The 14,196-nt window shown below is 51.4% G+C and overlaps 1 protein-coding gene and 1 long non-coding RNA gene across 5 annotated transcripts in view; one reads left to right on the top strand and one right to left on the bottom strand.

Annotated features, from left to right (window-relative positions):
• Positions 1 to 330: 330 nt before the first annotated feature.
• The window catches only part of LOC140844542 (uncharacterized), a 33,755-nt gene continuing 19,889 nt past the window's right edge, over positions 331 to 14,196 (bottom strand). The window contains exons 2-3 of one of the 2 annotated variants that reach the window (XR_012123053.1): positions 2,149 to 2,302; positions 331 to 1,503 (exon numbers count right to left, since the gene is read on the bottom strand). This is a non-coding gene — a long non-coding RNA (uncharacterized lncRNA). The remainder of the gene's footprint in view (positions 1,504 to 2,148; positions 2,303 to 14,196) is intronic. The other variant, XR_012123052.1, reaches the window with a different exon arrangement.
• Positions 9,579 to 14,196, top strand: part of TPO (thyroid peroxidase) — a 47,191-nt gene continuing 42,573 nt past the window's right edge. Inside the window, exons 1-2 of one of the 3 annotated variants that reach the window (XM_073217375.1) lie at positions 9,579 to 9,783; positions 10,452 to 10,550. In XM_073217375.1, the coding sequence (XP_073073476.1) occupies positions 10,460 to 10,550 (91 nt within the window). In that variant the 5' untranslated portion in view covers positions 9,579 to 9,783; positions 10,452 to 10,459. Of the gene's footprint in view, positions 9,784 to 9,805; positions 10,551 to 14,196 lie in introns of those variants that run through there. The other 2 variants (XM_073217376.1, XM_073217368.1) reach the window with 2 other exon arrangements.

Below are 14,196 nucleotides of genomic sequence, written 5' to 3'. Positions count from 1 at the left end.
GGGGGCACCTCCTTCCAGGACAGCCTGTGCCCTCCGTCGGCCTCTGGGGGACATTTCCTGATGCAGGTGCCAGGAGAGGCACCCACCTTCCCTGGGCTCCGCTCGGGGATCTGAGCCTTGGGCAGGCCCTCCTCTCGTGATCTGCCTCTGCTCTCCCCCTTGCCTTTCCCTTGTTTTCCCAGAGCGGCTGCCCTGAGCGTCCACAGCCCCTGCCCCATGCGGCCCCCGTCAAGTCCAGGGACCAGGCGCCGTGGTCCCCGCCCCCGCCTTCCGCATGCGCGTCGGCATCCAGGGAGGCTGGCTGGGGTGGGCCCGTAGCAGCTCTGGGAAGGCACCCCTGCCCCGCAACCTGCCTGCTTATCCAGCCGGACCCCCGCTCTCCAGGTGAGCTTGCAATTCACAGGACCAGGCATCAGATGGGATTGAACAGGAAGCTACAGTCAGCCCAAAGGGAGAAAAATGCAACGCAGCTTGTATGTTTGATGTGAGGTTAGGTGACTTTCTTTAACTTTTATTTCTAAACTTAACATACATGAGTTAACATTTCAGGTGGGAGACCGCATACAATTCTCAGTAACTCCTGGAGATGTCCAATGGTATGCAATGCTGAGGCCACGTGAGCAGCTCTGCAATCTTCATACCCGGAGGGGCACCTTCTCAATACTTCCGCTAAAATACAAAGCATGCTTACTAACCATCAAGCCCAGAGTGGCACCTCAGACACTTGCATTTTGCTTCAGGTCCTGTGAGATGTTTCATTCAATCAGTCTCAGGGTAGAGGAGACATCTCAGATTAGGACACCAGCGGTGCCCTCTTCAAGGTCACTAAATGGCACCCAGGTCATTTTTAAAAGTCAACTTTTCAGTTAGATCCTTCCCCTGGGGAGGCGATGACAGCAGCGTCAGATGTGTTCTTATTGCTCAGCGCAGGGAACCACCTGATTTTCCTCTAGTTCTCTGATATGCTCATTAGGACAAGAATGATAGGGTCCAGCTGCACAAGGCGGCCCAGCTCCTCCCAGAGGGGCCAAGACCCCCTGAAGTCGGACGGCCTTCATGCCCACTCCCAGCCGCGTTCTGCCCAGCTTCCAGCCACGGCATGGGCCCCATGCCAGGGCTCCGAGCAGACAGCGCAAACCCCAGAGCCAGACTCCCCTTCGGGGCGCGGAGTGGCCCTAAGCAGCCCCGCAGCACTGCCCCGCGCACGCCGGTCACAGCGTCTGGCTATGGGTCGCAGTCCCCCTGCAGCGGGGCCTAACCCCTGAGTCGGTGCTGGGGCCTCGAGGGCGGTAAGGGCGTCGCGGGAGGGGGCCTCTCTCTAGTCCCGGAGCCTGTGCCTCCCGCTGCTCTGCACGGCCGCCGATGCGCGGACGGGTCCCGGGCTGCACAGCCTTGCGGCGCACTCACAGCGTCCTGGTGGGACAGCGACCGTAGATGTAGTCAGAGTAGGGTGGGGGCCTCCGGAGGGGGCAGGGCAGGGCATCTGCAGTCAGAGCCATGGAACTACAGGCAAGGAAAACCCCTACTAAAACTCTATGTTAAACATTAAGCTCTAGAATCATTCTTCAGTGAGATCAGTTAATGTTCCCCAGATAAAGAAGAGTAGCGCACGTTTTATTATGCTAATCATTTGTAACCACGTGTAAGATTCACTTTAGCACTAAAAGGCCCGGCCTCTGTGCTGTCTTTCCTCCTTCGGATCTGACGAGGTGATTCTGCAAACTGAACAACTAACTTAGCTGCAGACCCCGCTGTAGACGGCATAGTAAAGGGCAGGAAGAATTCCATCTTAAAGACAAGATTGCATTTTAACAGCCAGGAAGTTCAAGAGGCAAGATTCTTTAGCAAATGGACAATACCTCAGCCCACCTTGGGGGCTGGGCAGGCAGCCTTTTGATATGCTCCCAGACCAAGGCGCCGTGTCCCAGAGAGAAATCAAGGCAGGAAATTCCTTATGTTAATTTTTAATATTCAGGGACCACTTAACAAGTCCACACCCCTAAACTCTTTTTCACATTCTTGAAAAATCCTCAACTGCCTGTAAAACCCCCTAGACAACGCACCACCACGGGCTCCCCCTCCTGGCGTGAGCCGGGAGCTCTATTCTCACTTTATTTCTAAATAAAAGCCTGTCCCTTGCTCTCCTACCTTGAGTGTTTGTGAAGCTCATTCTTCGGCTTCGTGAACAAGAACCCCGGCATCACTGAGAGGGCCTCCCACCGGTCTCAATGCAGGGCCACAGGGCCCGGGTTCCCGGGGACACCAGCAGGCCTGCCGAGCGCTCCCCAGCCTCAGCCACCAGCTGAGAATAAGCGAAGAACACAGTCTCATTCAGGGCTTATGCAACGAATTAATAACCTAATCTCTTAGCAAATTCAGGAGGGCATTTTTTTCCCCCTAAAAGTTTATTACATTCAATTTCTAGTGGATAGGTAAAAAAAATAGTATTTGTTGGAACTATCGAATCTAAAGGTTACTGAGTTTTTCACTAACAACATGCCAGGTATTTGGAGAATGAACAAAATGCACTAGTCAAATAAGAGTTTCCAAAATTTCCTGTCTTTGCACATCCTTGTGTTGCTCACCATACAGCATTAGTCACTAATTTCTTCTGGGTTAGGATGGCAGTATTTTACCTGGGACCAGAGTATGCCATGGAAAAAGAAGTCACATGACTGCCTGGTAGAGGCTGGAGCTGCCTTTTATAAGGATCAGTTTAGGGCCAACGTGTGGATCAGAGTCTTTTGTTTGTTACTGCCAGTAGCCTTGGCCCAGTGCACACATGCCTCGGCTTTCCAGGTTAATTTTAATTCCAGCACATAACTCAGCACATCTGCCCCCTGACCTCAAGGCGCCCTCCACGAGGAAGTGGAGCCGGGCGAGCTCAGCACGGGACAAGAGACCTCCTCTTCCGACAGGGACACCCACCCAATAGGATGGCCATTGTGATCTGGGGGTGGCAGGTGGCACGCCTCCTGATGGCATGTCCAGTACTTGTGTTAGGCAGGAAAATAGATATGAGCGGGGTGGAAGGAGAAAAAGGCCAAAAAGTCCACTAAAAAGACCCAAAATTAATCAATAAAGCTCAGAAGGCTTGGTCTGGAATATTTGAATATTCCCCAGATAAAAGGAGGGCTCCTCAGCACAGCCCATGTCCTTATCGTGTTAATCATAAAGGCCCAGCTTATTTTTCTACCTTTACCTAGGTGCTGGTTTTTTTCTCCTTCTGGCCCTAATTAAGTAGTTTGTAACCTACGCAACTAATTCAGCATGCAGGCCCAGCCATACACAAATTAGTGAAAGGCAGGAAGGATTCCATCTTAAAGATTGTATTTTAAATACCCAGGAAGTTAAAAATGTAAGATTCTTAACCTACCTTTCAGCAAACAGACAATAGCTCAGCCCACCTTGGGGGCTGGGCCGGCAGCCTGTTTGATCCGCTCCCAGACCCGGAGGCCGGGGTCCCAGGGAGAAATCACAGCAGGAAGGTCCTTGTGTTAAGTTAATTCTAAGTATTCAGAGACCACTTAACCAGTCTGCACCCCCAGCCCTTAGTCACATTCCTAAAGAATCCTTAAAAGGGGGAACCCCAGCCTTTCGGGGCGCTCCTCTTTGAGGTCGCCTGCACTATCTAAGCGTGTAACCTTTTAACTTTAAACTCTCTCTTTTCAACCTTTTAGAGCGCCTCTCCTGGCTGAGGTTACCTGCTGCACTTCTCTAACTTTAAATAAAAGTTTTACTCTGATTCACTACTGTCTCTGCCCTTCGATTCTTTGTGGCGGCAGGACAAGGCCGAGGAAATACACGCTCCCCCAACGCTGATGAACAGTTTCAACATGAAATTTCAGTAAATCTCACAATTTTCTCACAGAGTGACCATGTATGCCATTACTGGGTTCTAAAACACACAGTAACCATAGATACCAAAGTTCCAGGAGTCACAACGAATATACAGGTTCCCCTGGCAGTAAACATTGAGGTGCAATACAGACGGCGGCGAACCAAAGGTCACCGAACCTGAGACTCCGGGCCAGCGTGTCGGAGGTTAAGTCCGACCCTGCAACGGGAGGCCAACTTGCAGTTCATTTACATGTGAAAAAGCGAGAGAAAACATCCACCCCACCTTACACAGTATGAAACTGGGTTTACAAGTGTTGGGGAGGGGGTGTATTTCCTCGTCCTTGTCCCGCCGCGACAAAGAATCGAAGGGCAGAGACACAGTAGTGAATCAGAGTAAAAGTTTTATTTGAAATTACTTAGAGAAGTGCAGCAGGCAACCTCTGCCAGGAGAGGCGCCCCGAAAGGTTTGGAGAGAGTTTAAGATTAAAAGGTTACCGGCTTAGACAGTGTGGGTGACCCCAGAGAGAGGAGCGCTCCGAAAGGCTGGGGTTCCCCCTTTTAAGGATTCTTTAGGAATGTGCTTAAGGGCTGGGGGTGCAGACTGGTTAAGTGGTCTCTGAATACTTAGAATTAACTTAACACAAGGACCTTCCTGCTCTGATTTCTCCCTGGGACCCCGGCCTCCGGGTCTGGGAGCGGATCAAACAGGCTGCCGGCCCAGCCCCCAAGGTGGGCTGAGCTATTGTCTGTTTGCTGAAAGGTAGGTTAAGAATCTTACATTTTTAACTTCCTGGGTATTTAAAATACAATCTTTAAGATGGAATCCTTCCTGCCTTTCACTAATTTGTGTATGGCTGGGCCTCCATGCTAAATTAGTTGCATAGGTTACAAACTACTTAATTAGGGCCAGAAGGAGAAAAAACCAGCACCTAGGTAAAGGTAAAAAAATAAGCTGGGCCTTTATGATCAAGACAATAAAGACATGGGCAATGCTGAGGTACCCTCCTCTTATCTGGGGAATATTCAAATATTCCAGACCAAGCTTTCTGAGCTTTCATTGATTAACTTTGGGTCTTTTTAGTGGACTTTGTGGCCTTTTTCTCTTCCCACCCCACTCATACCTATTTTCCTGCCTAACATCAGCAACTGTTTGGGGCTTGGTGTTTATTTCTAAATTTCTGGTGTAAAATAACAAAGGTCAAACCACATCCACTGTATAGATTTTTCGCACATTGACCATCTATAAGAATTATACTTGTTTTATGCGTTAGAATTGTCATACATTAATTTGTATCTTGTAAAATCCATCTTGTCAAATAACAATACATAACAACCTTCTAAATAACATGTATAAGAATAAAGCTCATTTAAAATACACTTCAGGTGCTGGAAATATTTTTTTCCCTTTCTTTTTTTCTCCCATGTCCAGGATTAGTTATCCTCTGAGAGACATAGGCATTGAGGTTCCCTCTAAATACAGAAGTTCATTCTGAGGACACTGGGAGCAGTGACAAAGGACAGGGTCAGCCGCTGGGAACCAGCAATTTCTTAAAGAGACGCCTGTGGGCCTGAAACCTGCCATTTCGTGAAGGGGGCAGGTGTGTTCTTTTCCAGTTACAGGGGTGAAGCTGACAGGCTAACAGCGAAGATGGAGAGTGATTTATTCCAGTAGAGTTCATTTCAAGAAAAGCTACTGAATAAAACTCTCAGCTCCAAAGGGTGGCATTTCTAAAAACCAAAAAGAGAAAATGTGAAAGAACACAACACACAAATGGCATTGGCTTTTCTGCAGAATCATCAAACACAACTAGGAGAAAGCTGAGACACAAAAGTGTCATTTAGAAAGTTTCCTAATTCTAAGTAGGAGGTAAAACCGTGCATTGCCCATTGTAAAAACATCTGCATTGCTATGAACTATTTAGATGAGCAAGATTTAAAGTCACTGTTATTAGCACCAAATAATTCTGTCAACTATGCAATATAGAATGTTTAATCACAGGACTGGATAAATGAGTTTTCTGAAAAACATAGAGACTTAAAAAATGTGGCTGAATTGTATGTACATGAACAAATTTTCCTCAGACCTACACTTTCAGAGCTGTAAATCCGGGGAAAGGAAATCCCGAGGCAAAATACTTCTAAGTCAAAGGGAGAAATAAAGTTTAAAACCCATTTATTGCTCACAAACTGCAGTCTGGGGCTTTCTCTCTTTCCTGCTCCAGCAGAAGCAAAACTGGCCCTCCCCTCACCTCTCAGGTACAGATAAGCCCTCAGTTGCCCAGGTAAACCCACTGATACGGAGATGAACTTCTCTCCCCCCCTGAGGAATGACGCAAATGCACTAAAGCCTTACTTCTTTCCACCACTGAATGCCTGTTGATATGCAGATGTACTAAAGGCAGGCAAGATATTCTGGAAATATTACAATTTTACCCACAACTGTCATCACAAAACCAACCCCAAAACCAGCTAGAAGATAACATGTATGCTTTCAGACTGAAATGCGGGTGAACCGCGTTGGACACCCAACATTTGCTTTGTTTCCTAGACAGGATGAACCAACTGCCCTGGTGTAAGCTGCACCTCTGATGCAGTCACACGCCCCCCCCCACCCCTTTCTGGAGGAAGCCCTGCCTGCTGCCAGCCAGTCCGCGATTCCTGGGACATAATGTAAGAATAGAAATAGGTTAGCATAAGCATAGCCATCTTAAAGGCCTAGAAGCCATTTTCTGAGTATGTGACTTAGAAAGAAAAACTGGAACTGGGTAAGGCCTTGAAAACAAGCTAATCATGAACACCAGGTGGTGGGCAGCTGTGGCCTTTAGTCAGCTAACCTTGGTCAGCTAATCCTACATACCAAGCTTATCGTACAGAACCTCCCTGACAATTGAGGAGTGGTCTTATCTTGCTCCTGCCTAACCCCAGGATGTATGTCTTGCAAGAATAATGTGCAGCTGTGGAAAATTACTATGAGTTAAGTGTTTTGAAAATGCTATATAAACCCTTGGCTTTGAGTGCTCGGGGTCCTTGTTGAGACCCGCTGCGTCGGGCTGACATTGGACCCCAGCTAGCTGGCTGAATAAAGACTTTGCTTGAATTTACATCTCTATGCCTGTGTAGTTTGTTCTCTGGAGAGGCCTTGGAAGCCCAGACCCTAACAATAAGCTCCTTGATAACAAAACCCGCACATTCTCACGTAAGAGGAACGCCGTTGGGTCTTACACCATCAGTGTGCACACCCCTGTTCAGGCTGCGCTGGGACGGCCAGGGTGTCATGCAGGGCGGCCAGCCAGGAGGCTGTGAGTCCAGGGAAAGGAAATCCTGGGTCAAAATACCTCTAAAAACCGAAACCAGTCAAAGGGAGAAGTAAAGTTTAAAATCCGTTTATTGCTTACAAACTGCAGTTACGGCCCATCTCCCTCTCCTGCTCCAGCAGAAGCAAAACCGGCCCCCCCCTCCCCTCTCGGGTACAGATAAGCCCTCGGTTGCCCAGGTAATTACCCAGTGATATGGAGATGAACGTCTCTCCACCAGAGGACATGCCATGAACTAAAGCAGGCGAGATATTCTGGAAATGTTGCAGTTTTACCTACAGAGGCGCTGAGAAGCATCAGGCTTGGCGCTCCTCACTGCGCATGCCGCACCCCAGAGTTTCATCTCTGACCTGGTGTCTTGCCAATGAGTTTCAGTGCCTGGCAAGGTCACTATGGATTCAGTGCAACCAAAGAAATGACAGTGGAACGTTCTTGGGGTGAAAGGGTTATACCCAACTTTACGTCCATGGTGGCAGGTCAATCACTAGAGTCCCGTTCACTCAGAGTGCGTCTGCATGCAGCAGGCCGGTCTCTGCCTCTGGGCCCCTCTGTCCGCACAGCCATCCCACACAGCTGTCCTCTGGGCCTCTGTTCTCTGCTGCCAGCACCCCAGCCTCTGCTCTGCTCTCCTGCAGCCATGCAGCCCTGCCCCCGTGTCGCCCAGACTACTGGGCGGAGCTCTTTATATAGATTCAATAACCACGTACTGCCCACACGTTTGTAGTGAGCCAGCCGACCGGACCCAGGTGAGAATCCTGGCTGCAGGAACCTTCATTTTATCCACACCTGGGGACCCACAGCTGGAAGGAGGGAGATGTTGGACTGGAGTCTGTCTGACCTCAGGGTCACATCCCCACTCCTGGAGCCTGGGGACTGGCGGGGGCTGGAAGAGCAGGGGCGAGTCCCGGCCCCAGAGGTGACAAGGCCCAGTCTGGGCAGAAGGAAGGCCGCATCAGCAGCGCAGCCCCAGGGAGGGCGAGGAAATGTAGATGAGGAATTTGGGGTCCCCTCTCCACCTGGGCTGTCCCTCCCCCTCTTGGTCCCCCAGGTCTGTGGTTCCAGCTCCAGGGCCTCCACCTGAAGGATCCGATCCTCTGCACGGTCCTCAGGGGCTGGCCTCCCTGAGGTCCCACTGTCATCTGATGCCCAAAGCACAGCACGTGCATGAGACGGCTGTCCGGCCTTAGTGCACGGGCAGCAGTGGTGCTGACGGCAGGACCACCTGCTTGGGCCTCCCCCTGCCTGGCCCGATGGTGGCACTGCTGTGACGTCTGCACAAGGTGGGCTCCGTGACCCCCACCATGCCCTGGAAGGCATCACTCTCCTCTCGGTATAATTGTGACTTACATATGCATCTTTTCTCCTCTCCCAGCCCCTTGATTATGTAGGTGTAGCTTCAGAGATGGAGAGAAGCCTAAATTATTTTTGATAGGAAGAACTTTGGGTGGCATTTCCAGCGTGCTACCCTACCTCAGGAGAAAACCTCTGGTCCCAGGCCCCTGGGCCCTCCCACACATGGCCTCCCTCAGCAGGTGCCCTGCACCCCCACCCCAGTGCGGGAACGTAGTCCCCAAACCTCAGCCCCCTCCCGCTGTCCAGGCCTCTGTCGGTCTCCGGGCCCACCCTCTGCTCCCAGCCTCGCTCTCTTGTGGTCTAGCTCCTCAAGGACAAGGCCAGGTGGGATTCATCAGCACATCCTCCCTCCTACCTGACAACCAGCCTTCAGCGAATGTCTGAACGGGTGGCAGGTAATCACCCTCTAACCAGAGCTTCCGGTTCACTCCAAAAGGGGTATTTTTGGGACTCAGTGTCATCACTACAGACCAAACATGCCCATCACTGGAGCTGGTCTGTTAAAAGGTCCAATGTGAGGAGAAAACCTAAGTGGGTTTAGATTCCACCCGAGCTTCCCACTGCTTATCAGCCACCTGGCCAGCTGGGGGTAATTTCTCTCATTATGCAAAATACCAACTTTCTACCCCCAAAATCAGCCCCAGAGTTTCCACTCCTTCCCGGACGTCACTTCCCACCATCAGGGCGAGTGTCTGGGCCGTCTCTCAGGCCTGGCCCGTCTCTCTCATCTGCACCGAAGGAGCTGTTTTAAGAACGTCTTGTCCATTCCTAGCCACCTCGTCAAGCCTGACGACACACACCGCTAGAAATGCACTGGAAACACTCAGAACTGCCTGTGGCCCCCAGTGGTTCTGCCTCTTGACATCACAAGCACAGAACAGCGTGTGCAAAGCATCCCCGGCTGTGGGCGCACCCAGGACCCCACCTCCTGGGCTCAGGTCTGTGGGAATGCCCCTTGGTGGTGCAGACGCCAGCCCCCCAGCCCCCAGAGAGCCCCCAGGAGCCCGGGAGAGGCTTTCAGGAGGAGCAGGGGACCTCCTGAGACCACAGTGACGCTCACAGTGTGCCCAGGCCTGGCAGGACGCCGAGTGTGGAGGGTGGAGGCTTGGGCATGGGCAGCCAGGCATTGCGCTGTGAGGGCAGGAGGCCCGTCCCAGGGAGCTGGAGGCCATCGGAGCGCAGAGGCAGCCCTGGAGGCAGCTGAGGTTGCACGTCAGAAGTCCAGTCGGCGGAGCCCCATCCTGTGCACTCTCCTCCAGGCTGACGAGGAAAGCAGGTCAGGCTGTCAAACTTAGGACTTGTCCATTTTCTGAAATTATAGTTGAAACCTGCAAAGTGGGGCCAGAGGGGCCGATCTCTGGGAGGGACGGGGAGTGTGGGCCTTACCTCAGGGCAGCAACCTGGGCGCAGGGCGGGGGTCAGGGGCCATCAGAACAAATCAGCTACAGAAAGCCTTTGATCAGGACAACTGGGATGGGGCTGGGCCATCATCTTCGCAGCCAGCAATTCTGAGGCCATTTTACCAGCAGGGAAAACACGTCATGAGAAATTCCATGTGCATTTAGGAATTTTATTCACCACTTTTACAGAGGCTAAACATTATTCAGCTTTTCAATGTAGATGTATTATAGGAAACAGATTTATTTTATCCCCAGGAACTTTATCTATCTGACATCACCTTGAAGTCAAACAGGTTGTCATTAAGCCATTTTGGTGACGTTAGCTGCTGGGTAACAGAGACCCGTTTTCCTGTGACGGGGAGAGGAAGGGCCTGCTCAGCCCAGTGGACTGTATTCTGGTTTGGGGCCAATTCAGAGTCGTCCAGGGCTTCATGGCTTCTGAGAATCGGCCCTGACATAGAGGCTAGTGAGCGAAGAGTCAGCTGGTGGAGACCCTCACCAAGCTGCCCGGACGCAGGCCCTGCTGACTGCGCGTGTCCGGCAGGTTCCAGCATGAGGAAGCTTGTCCTGTGCATTGCGCTGCTGGCGGCCTGCACCTGCGGGCTCTTCCCTTTCATCTCGAGAGGCAAAGATCTCCCTTGGGGTAAGTCACACCTGAAATTCGGTCTTTCACCTTATAAGGTTAGGTGCATGGTGGCTCCTGAGAGTCCTTCAGTGTTCATGCTTTCCCAAGGAAAAGAATAAACCTTGAGTTTAGAAGGTTTAAAATAGAATTCTTTCTGGAAAAAGAACTGACTTTCCTATAATTACGTAATAGAAAATTTCCCTTTCTACCTGCTTGTATATTTGAGAAAAAGTTTCTCTGGGAGGAGCCGCCTGTTCCTTTGCTGTAAATTCACTTTTGATGAAGTAGCTTCTAACTTCTGTGATGTATATTCTGGACTTGGTCCTACTATGCTGAATCTGGTGAAGAAAGCTGCACAGATGTGGGGGTTGGGATAATCACAGACCAAATTCTGCATTTTTTTGCTGAAGAAAAGCCCCCAAATCACTGAGGAGATTGTGGGACGGTGTCCGTGGACACTCAATGCCACCTGGGAACATGCAGACCCCACGAGCAGGCTCCCACCCCTCCAAGCCACCTGCGGCCGCCTACACAGCCTCACTAGACCTGTTCTCCCATTCGGCCTGTCATCACCCTGCAGGACTGGCCAGCCTGGGTCCTCTCAGCCCACCAGCCCCTGCTGGGAGCCCCAAGCCTTCCAATTTTACTGACTACTGGGTCTTTGTGACCATATTAAAGTTTGCCCCAAAGTCCTCCCCAGACCCTGATCCGGAAAGCCGCCACCAGGTCAGGCTGCCAGGACACAGGAGGCCAGCTCTCAGGTCAGCGGGGCGGCTCTGCACCTGTCCCCGGCCATTACTAGCTGTGTTGTGGCTGGGCTTCCTCCCTTTCAGCATCTGTGCAATAGAGGAAACTGGAAAATTATCTGTCAGTTTTTATTTTTGAGATATTCCGGTTAGAGCATGGACTGTGGTGTGCTTGGGCAATACCAGAAAGAATAAACACAGATTCACATTTTAAAGGACAAGAAAGAGTGGTTCCATCTCCCCACACGGGACATCAGTCATCCTGGCACTTGGCACGTGATAGGTGTTCAGCAATGCTGGTGCATGGATCTGCCCGTTTATGTCATATTTATTGAGGCCCTTGTGCTATAAAGCCATGGTAACAACAGAAGTCACGTAGGGGTTATGACAGAAATCCAACAGAATGTAAAATTATCTTTAACCTTTAGAAATCATGTGTTTTTAAAAAAACAGCAGGAAATGTGGCACCTGCAGCTTTGCCAGAGCGATGTTTGATTGTCTCCCGTCACAGAGAGGTTCGATTTTTTTGTTTTTGCTTAAACTTTCAGTAAAGGTAGAATCATGCATGACACAGCGTCTGATAAAAATGCTCTTGGGAGGCTGTTTTATTTCTGATTAGAATATTGTGGAGCTGGCTTCTTACTTGCCTTATAAATTACATATTTGGAAAATACTATACATCTCACGCCGTTTCAGCTTTACATTCCTTAGTTATTCCAGGTGACAATAAGCCAACAGGAGCTTTGAAACAAAATAGTCACTCCCTGGTACACTTACCTGGAAGCACATTTTTATCAGACACATTCCACCACAGCCAAAGTGAAGTGACGGCCCCACTCAATGTGCGGCGTGGCTCTGGTCACTCACAGACTGGGGTGCTCCCTCACTGTCCAGAGCCCCGGGGCCAGGCCGGGCACAAGTGGCGCCTGCAAGCCGTACTCCTCAGCCCCACGGTGGGGCCACTCACCCCAGGGCGCCTGCCCCATGTCCAGCTCAGGAAGCAGAGGCCCCGAGGCCTCAGCCAGGCTGTAAGTGTGATCTTGGTCCCAGAGGCCACAGACTCTCACATCGGAGTGTGGCTGACGACCGCTCAGGACCATCCCCCAGCCCTGGACACGCACGGCAGCTTTCACGGCCGGAATGACTCACAGGAATGTTCAAGTGTCGTACGCAAGGCCTGGCACATGGTGTCCTGGGCAGCACGGGAGAGCTTCCAGCCCAGTGAACACTCGAGGGCAGGATCCCAAGAGGGATCCAGCTTCCTCGGGAACCTGAAAATTCTGTAATAAAAATGACAGTGAAAAAGATTTAATTTTTGCTAAAAAATACATGCATGACCATTGTGGGTCTAAGAGAAAAATGAGGTAAGGACCTTCTCTAACACCCTGACTTGTTCCTCATGGAAACCAAGTGTACTAGTCACCACAAGGATGGGATGCACTTCAGTGTCTGCACAGTCGAGATTTGTGTCCGATTGTCTTCATGGCAAATGTTTCTACCTGTCGCTGCCATTCAAGGGCTAGGGCGCAAAGAGCAGAGGCAGAGACGGCGCCCGCAGCCTGGGAGGTCGGGAAGCCAGCCTCGGGGGGATTCATGTAAGACGGGGTGTCGGCAAACTTTGATCCAGTTCACTGGGCTTCAGCACACTGAACGGAGCTCTGAGCAAAGCCAGGCCCTCGGAGTCAGTCCGGGGCCAAACTCCTCAGGAGCTGGTGTACGGAGGTTCCTGAGGAGGAAGAGCTCCGTGTCCTGGTTTACAAGTAAACGCTCTTTGGAAATAGGTGACTTCCTTCTTTCTGAAATGCAGCGTTTTCTGCATAACGGCTCCCACCTGGCTTGCACGTGACGTGTGCATGCCTGGGGGGACCTTTTGGAGGCACCCCTTTGGGAGCAGGAGCCACATCTGCAGGAGGACACATCCATCTCTAGACCCGGGGCTCAGATCTGCAGAGGAGAGGCTGGGCTGGGCTCAGCATCCCTGCAGCTGTGACGGTGCAACTGGCCGCTGCTTGGACGCCCCCGTCCCAGGCAGGCTCAGGCCGCAGCAGAAGGACCTCAGGAGAGAGAAGATGGGCGGGCCACGGGGAGGGCCAGCCTCGTGCTCGTGCACAAGGAAGAAAGCAGCAGCTGCCTCTGCCCAGCCCCGGCAGAGCTCTGAGGCTGCCACACAGGAGAACTATACGGGGTGGACTTTTCAACACAAAAATCTATTTTGTATATAAAACTTGAAGAAAAAAATAATCTGCAAGGCTGTGACACTAACTTTAAAAATTCAATAAAATAGTTCATAATAAGAGACTGGAAAATAAGCCAAGTGATCAATTACGCTTAAATTACAAGACACTAGTATCAATCAATGGTAAGATATGCTGATGGCAAGGAGAGCGTGGTGGGTGAGACTCTTCCTTAGGCTCTCTTCGTTTTTAAAGTATTGCTCCGCACCTGGAGGAACGGTCACCGATCCCGGCATCTCGGGAGACCGAAGCAGTGGAGCGTCCTCTGGCCCTAGAGAAGCGCACAGCCGTCTGACACTCCTTGATGCTGATAAAGGAGTGAGACACTCCCTGGCAGGTGAAGAGCCGGGGCATCAGGACCTCGCAGAGCAGGAGTGGGGGTGCCCAGGTGTGGGGCACAGGGTGCTGGGTACCCAGGGGGCTCATGGCCAGACTGTGGGGGGCGCCATGTCCACGGCAGGGGTCTGCCAGGTGCTGTAGGAAAGGCCCAAGCCTGAGCAGCCTGTCTTAGCAACAGGTCACTGCAGGCAGCACGCTGAGGCCAGGGGGGAAGGTGGCCGGGAACGGCAGGCGGGCTTCATGGTGGTGAGGGCCAGGACAGGTGATTTTCACAGGCAGTAGAGGAGATGGGTACACAGGTGAGAGGCAGGAAAGGAAACCCCACAGCTTCTTCTGGGGTCTTGG

The sequence above is a fragment of the Manis javanica genome, chromosome 1 (genome assembly GCF_040802235.1).
Source record: "Manis javanica isolate MJ-LG chromosome 1, MJ_LKY, whole genome shotgun sequence".
NCBI classification, from domain to species: Eukaryota; Metazoa; Chordata; class Mammalia; order Pholidota; family Manidae; genus Manis; species Manis javanica.
Note: the sequence above shows the minus strand (reverse complement) of the source record. Positions and strands in the feature narration are given on the sequence as shown.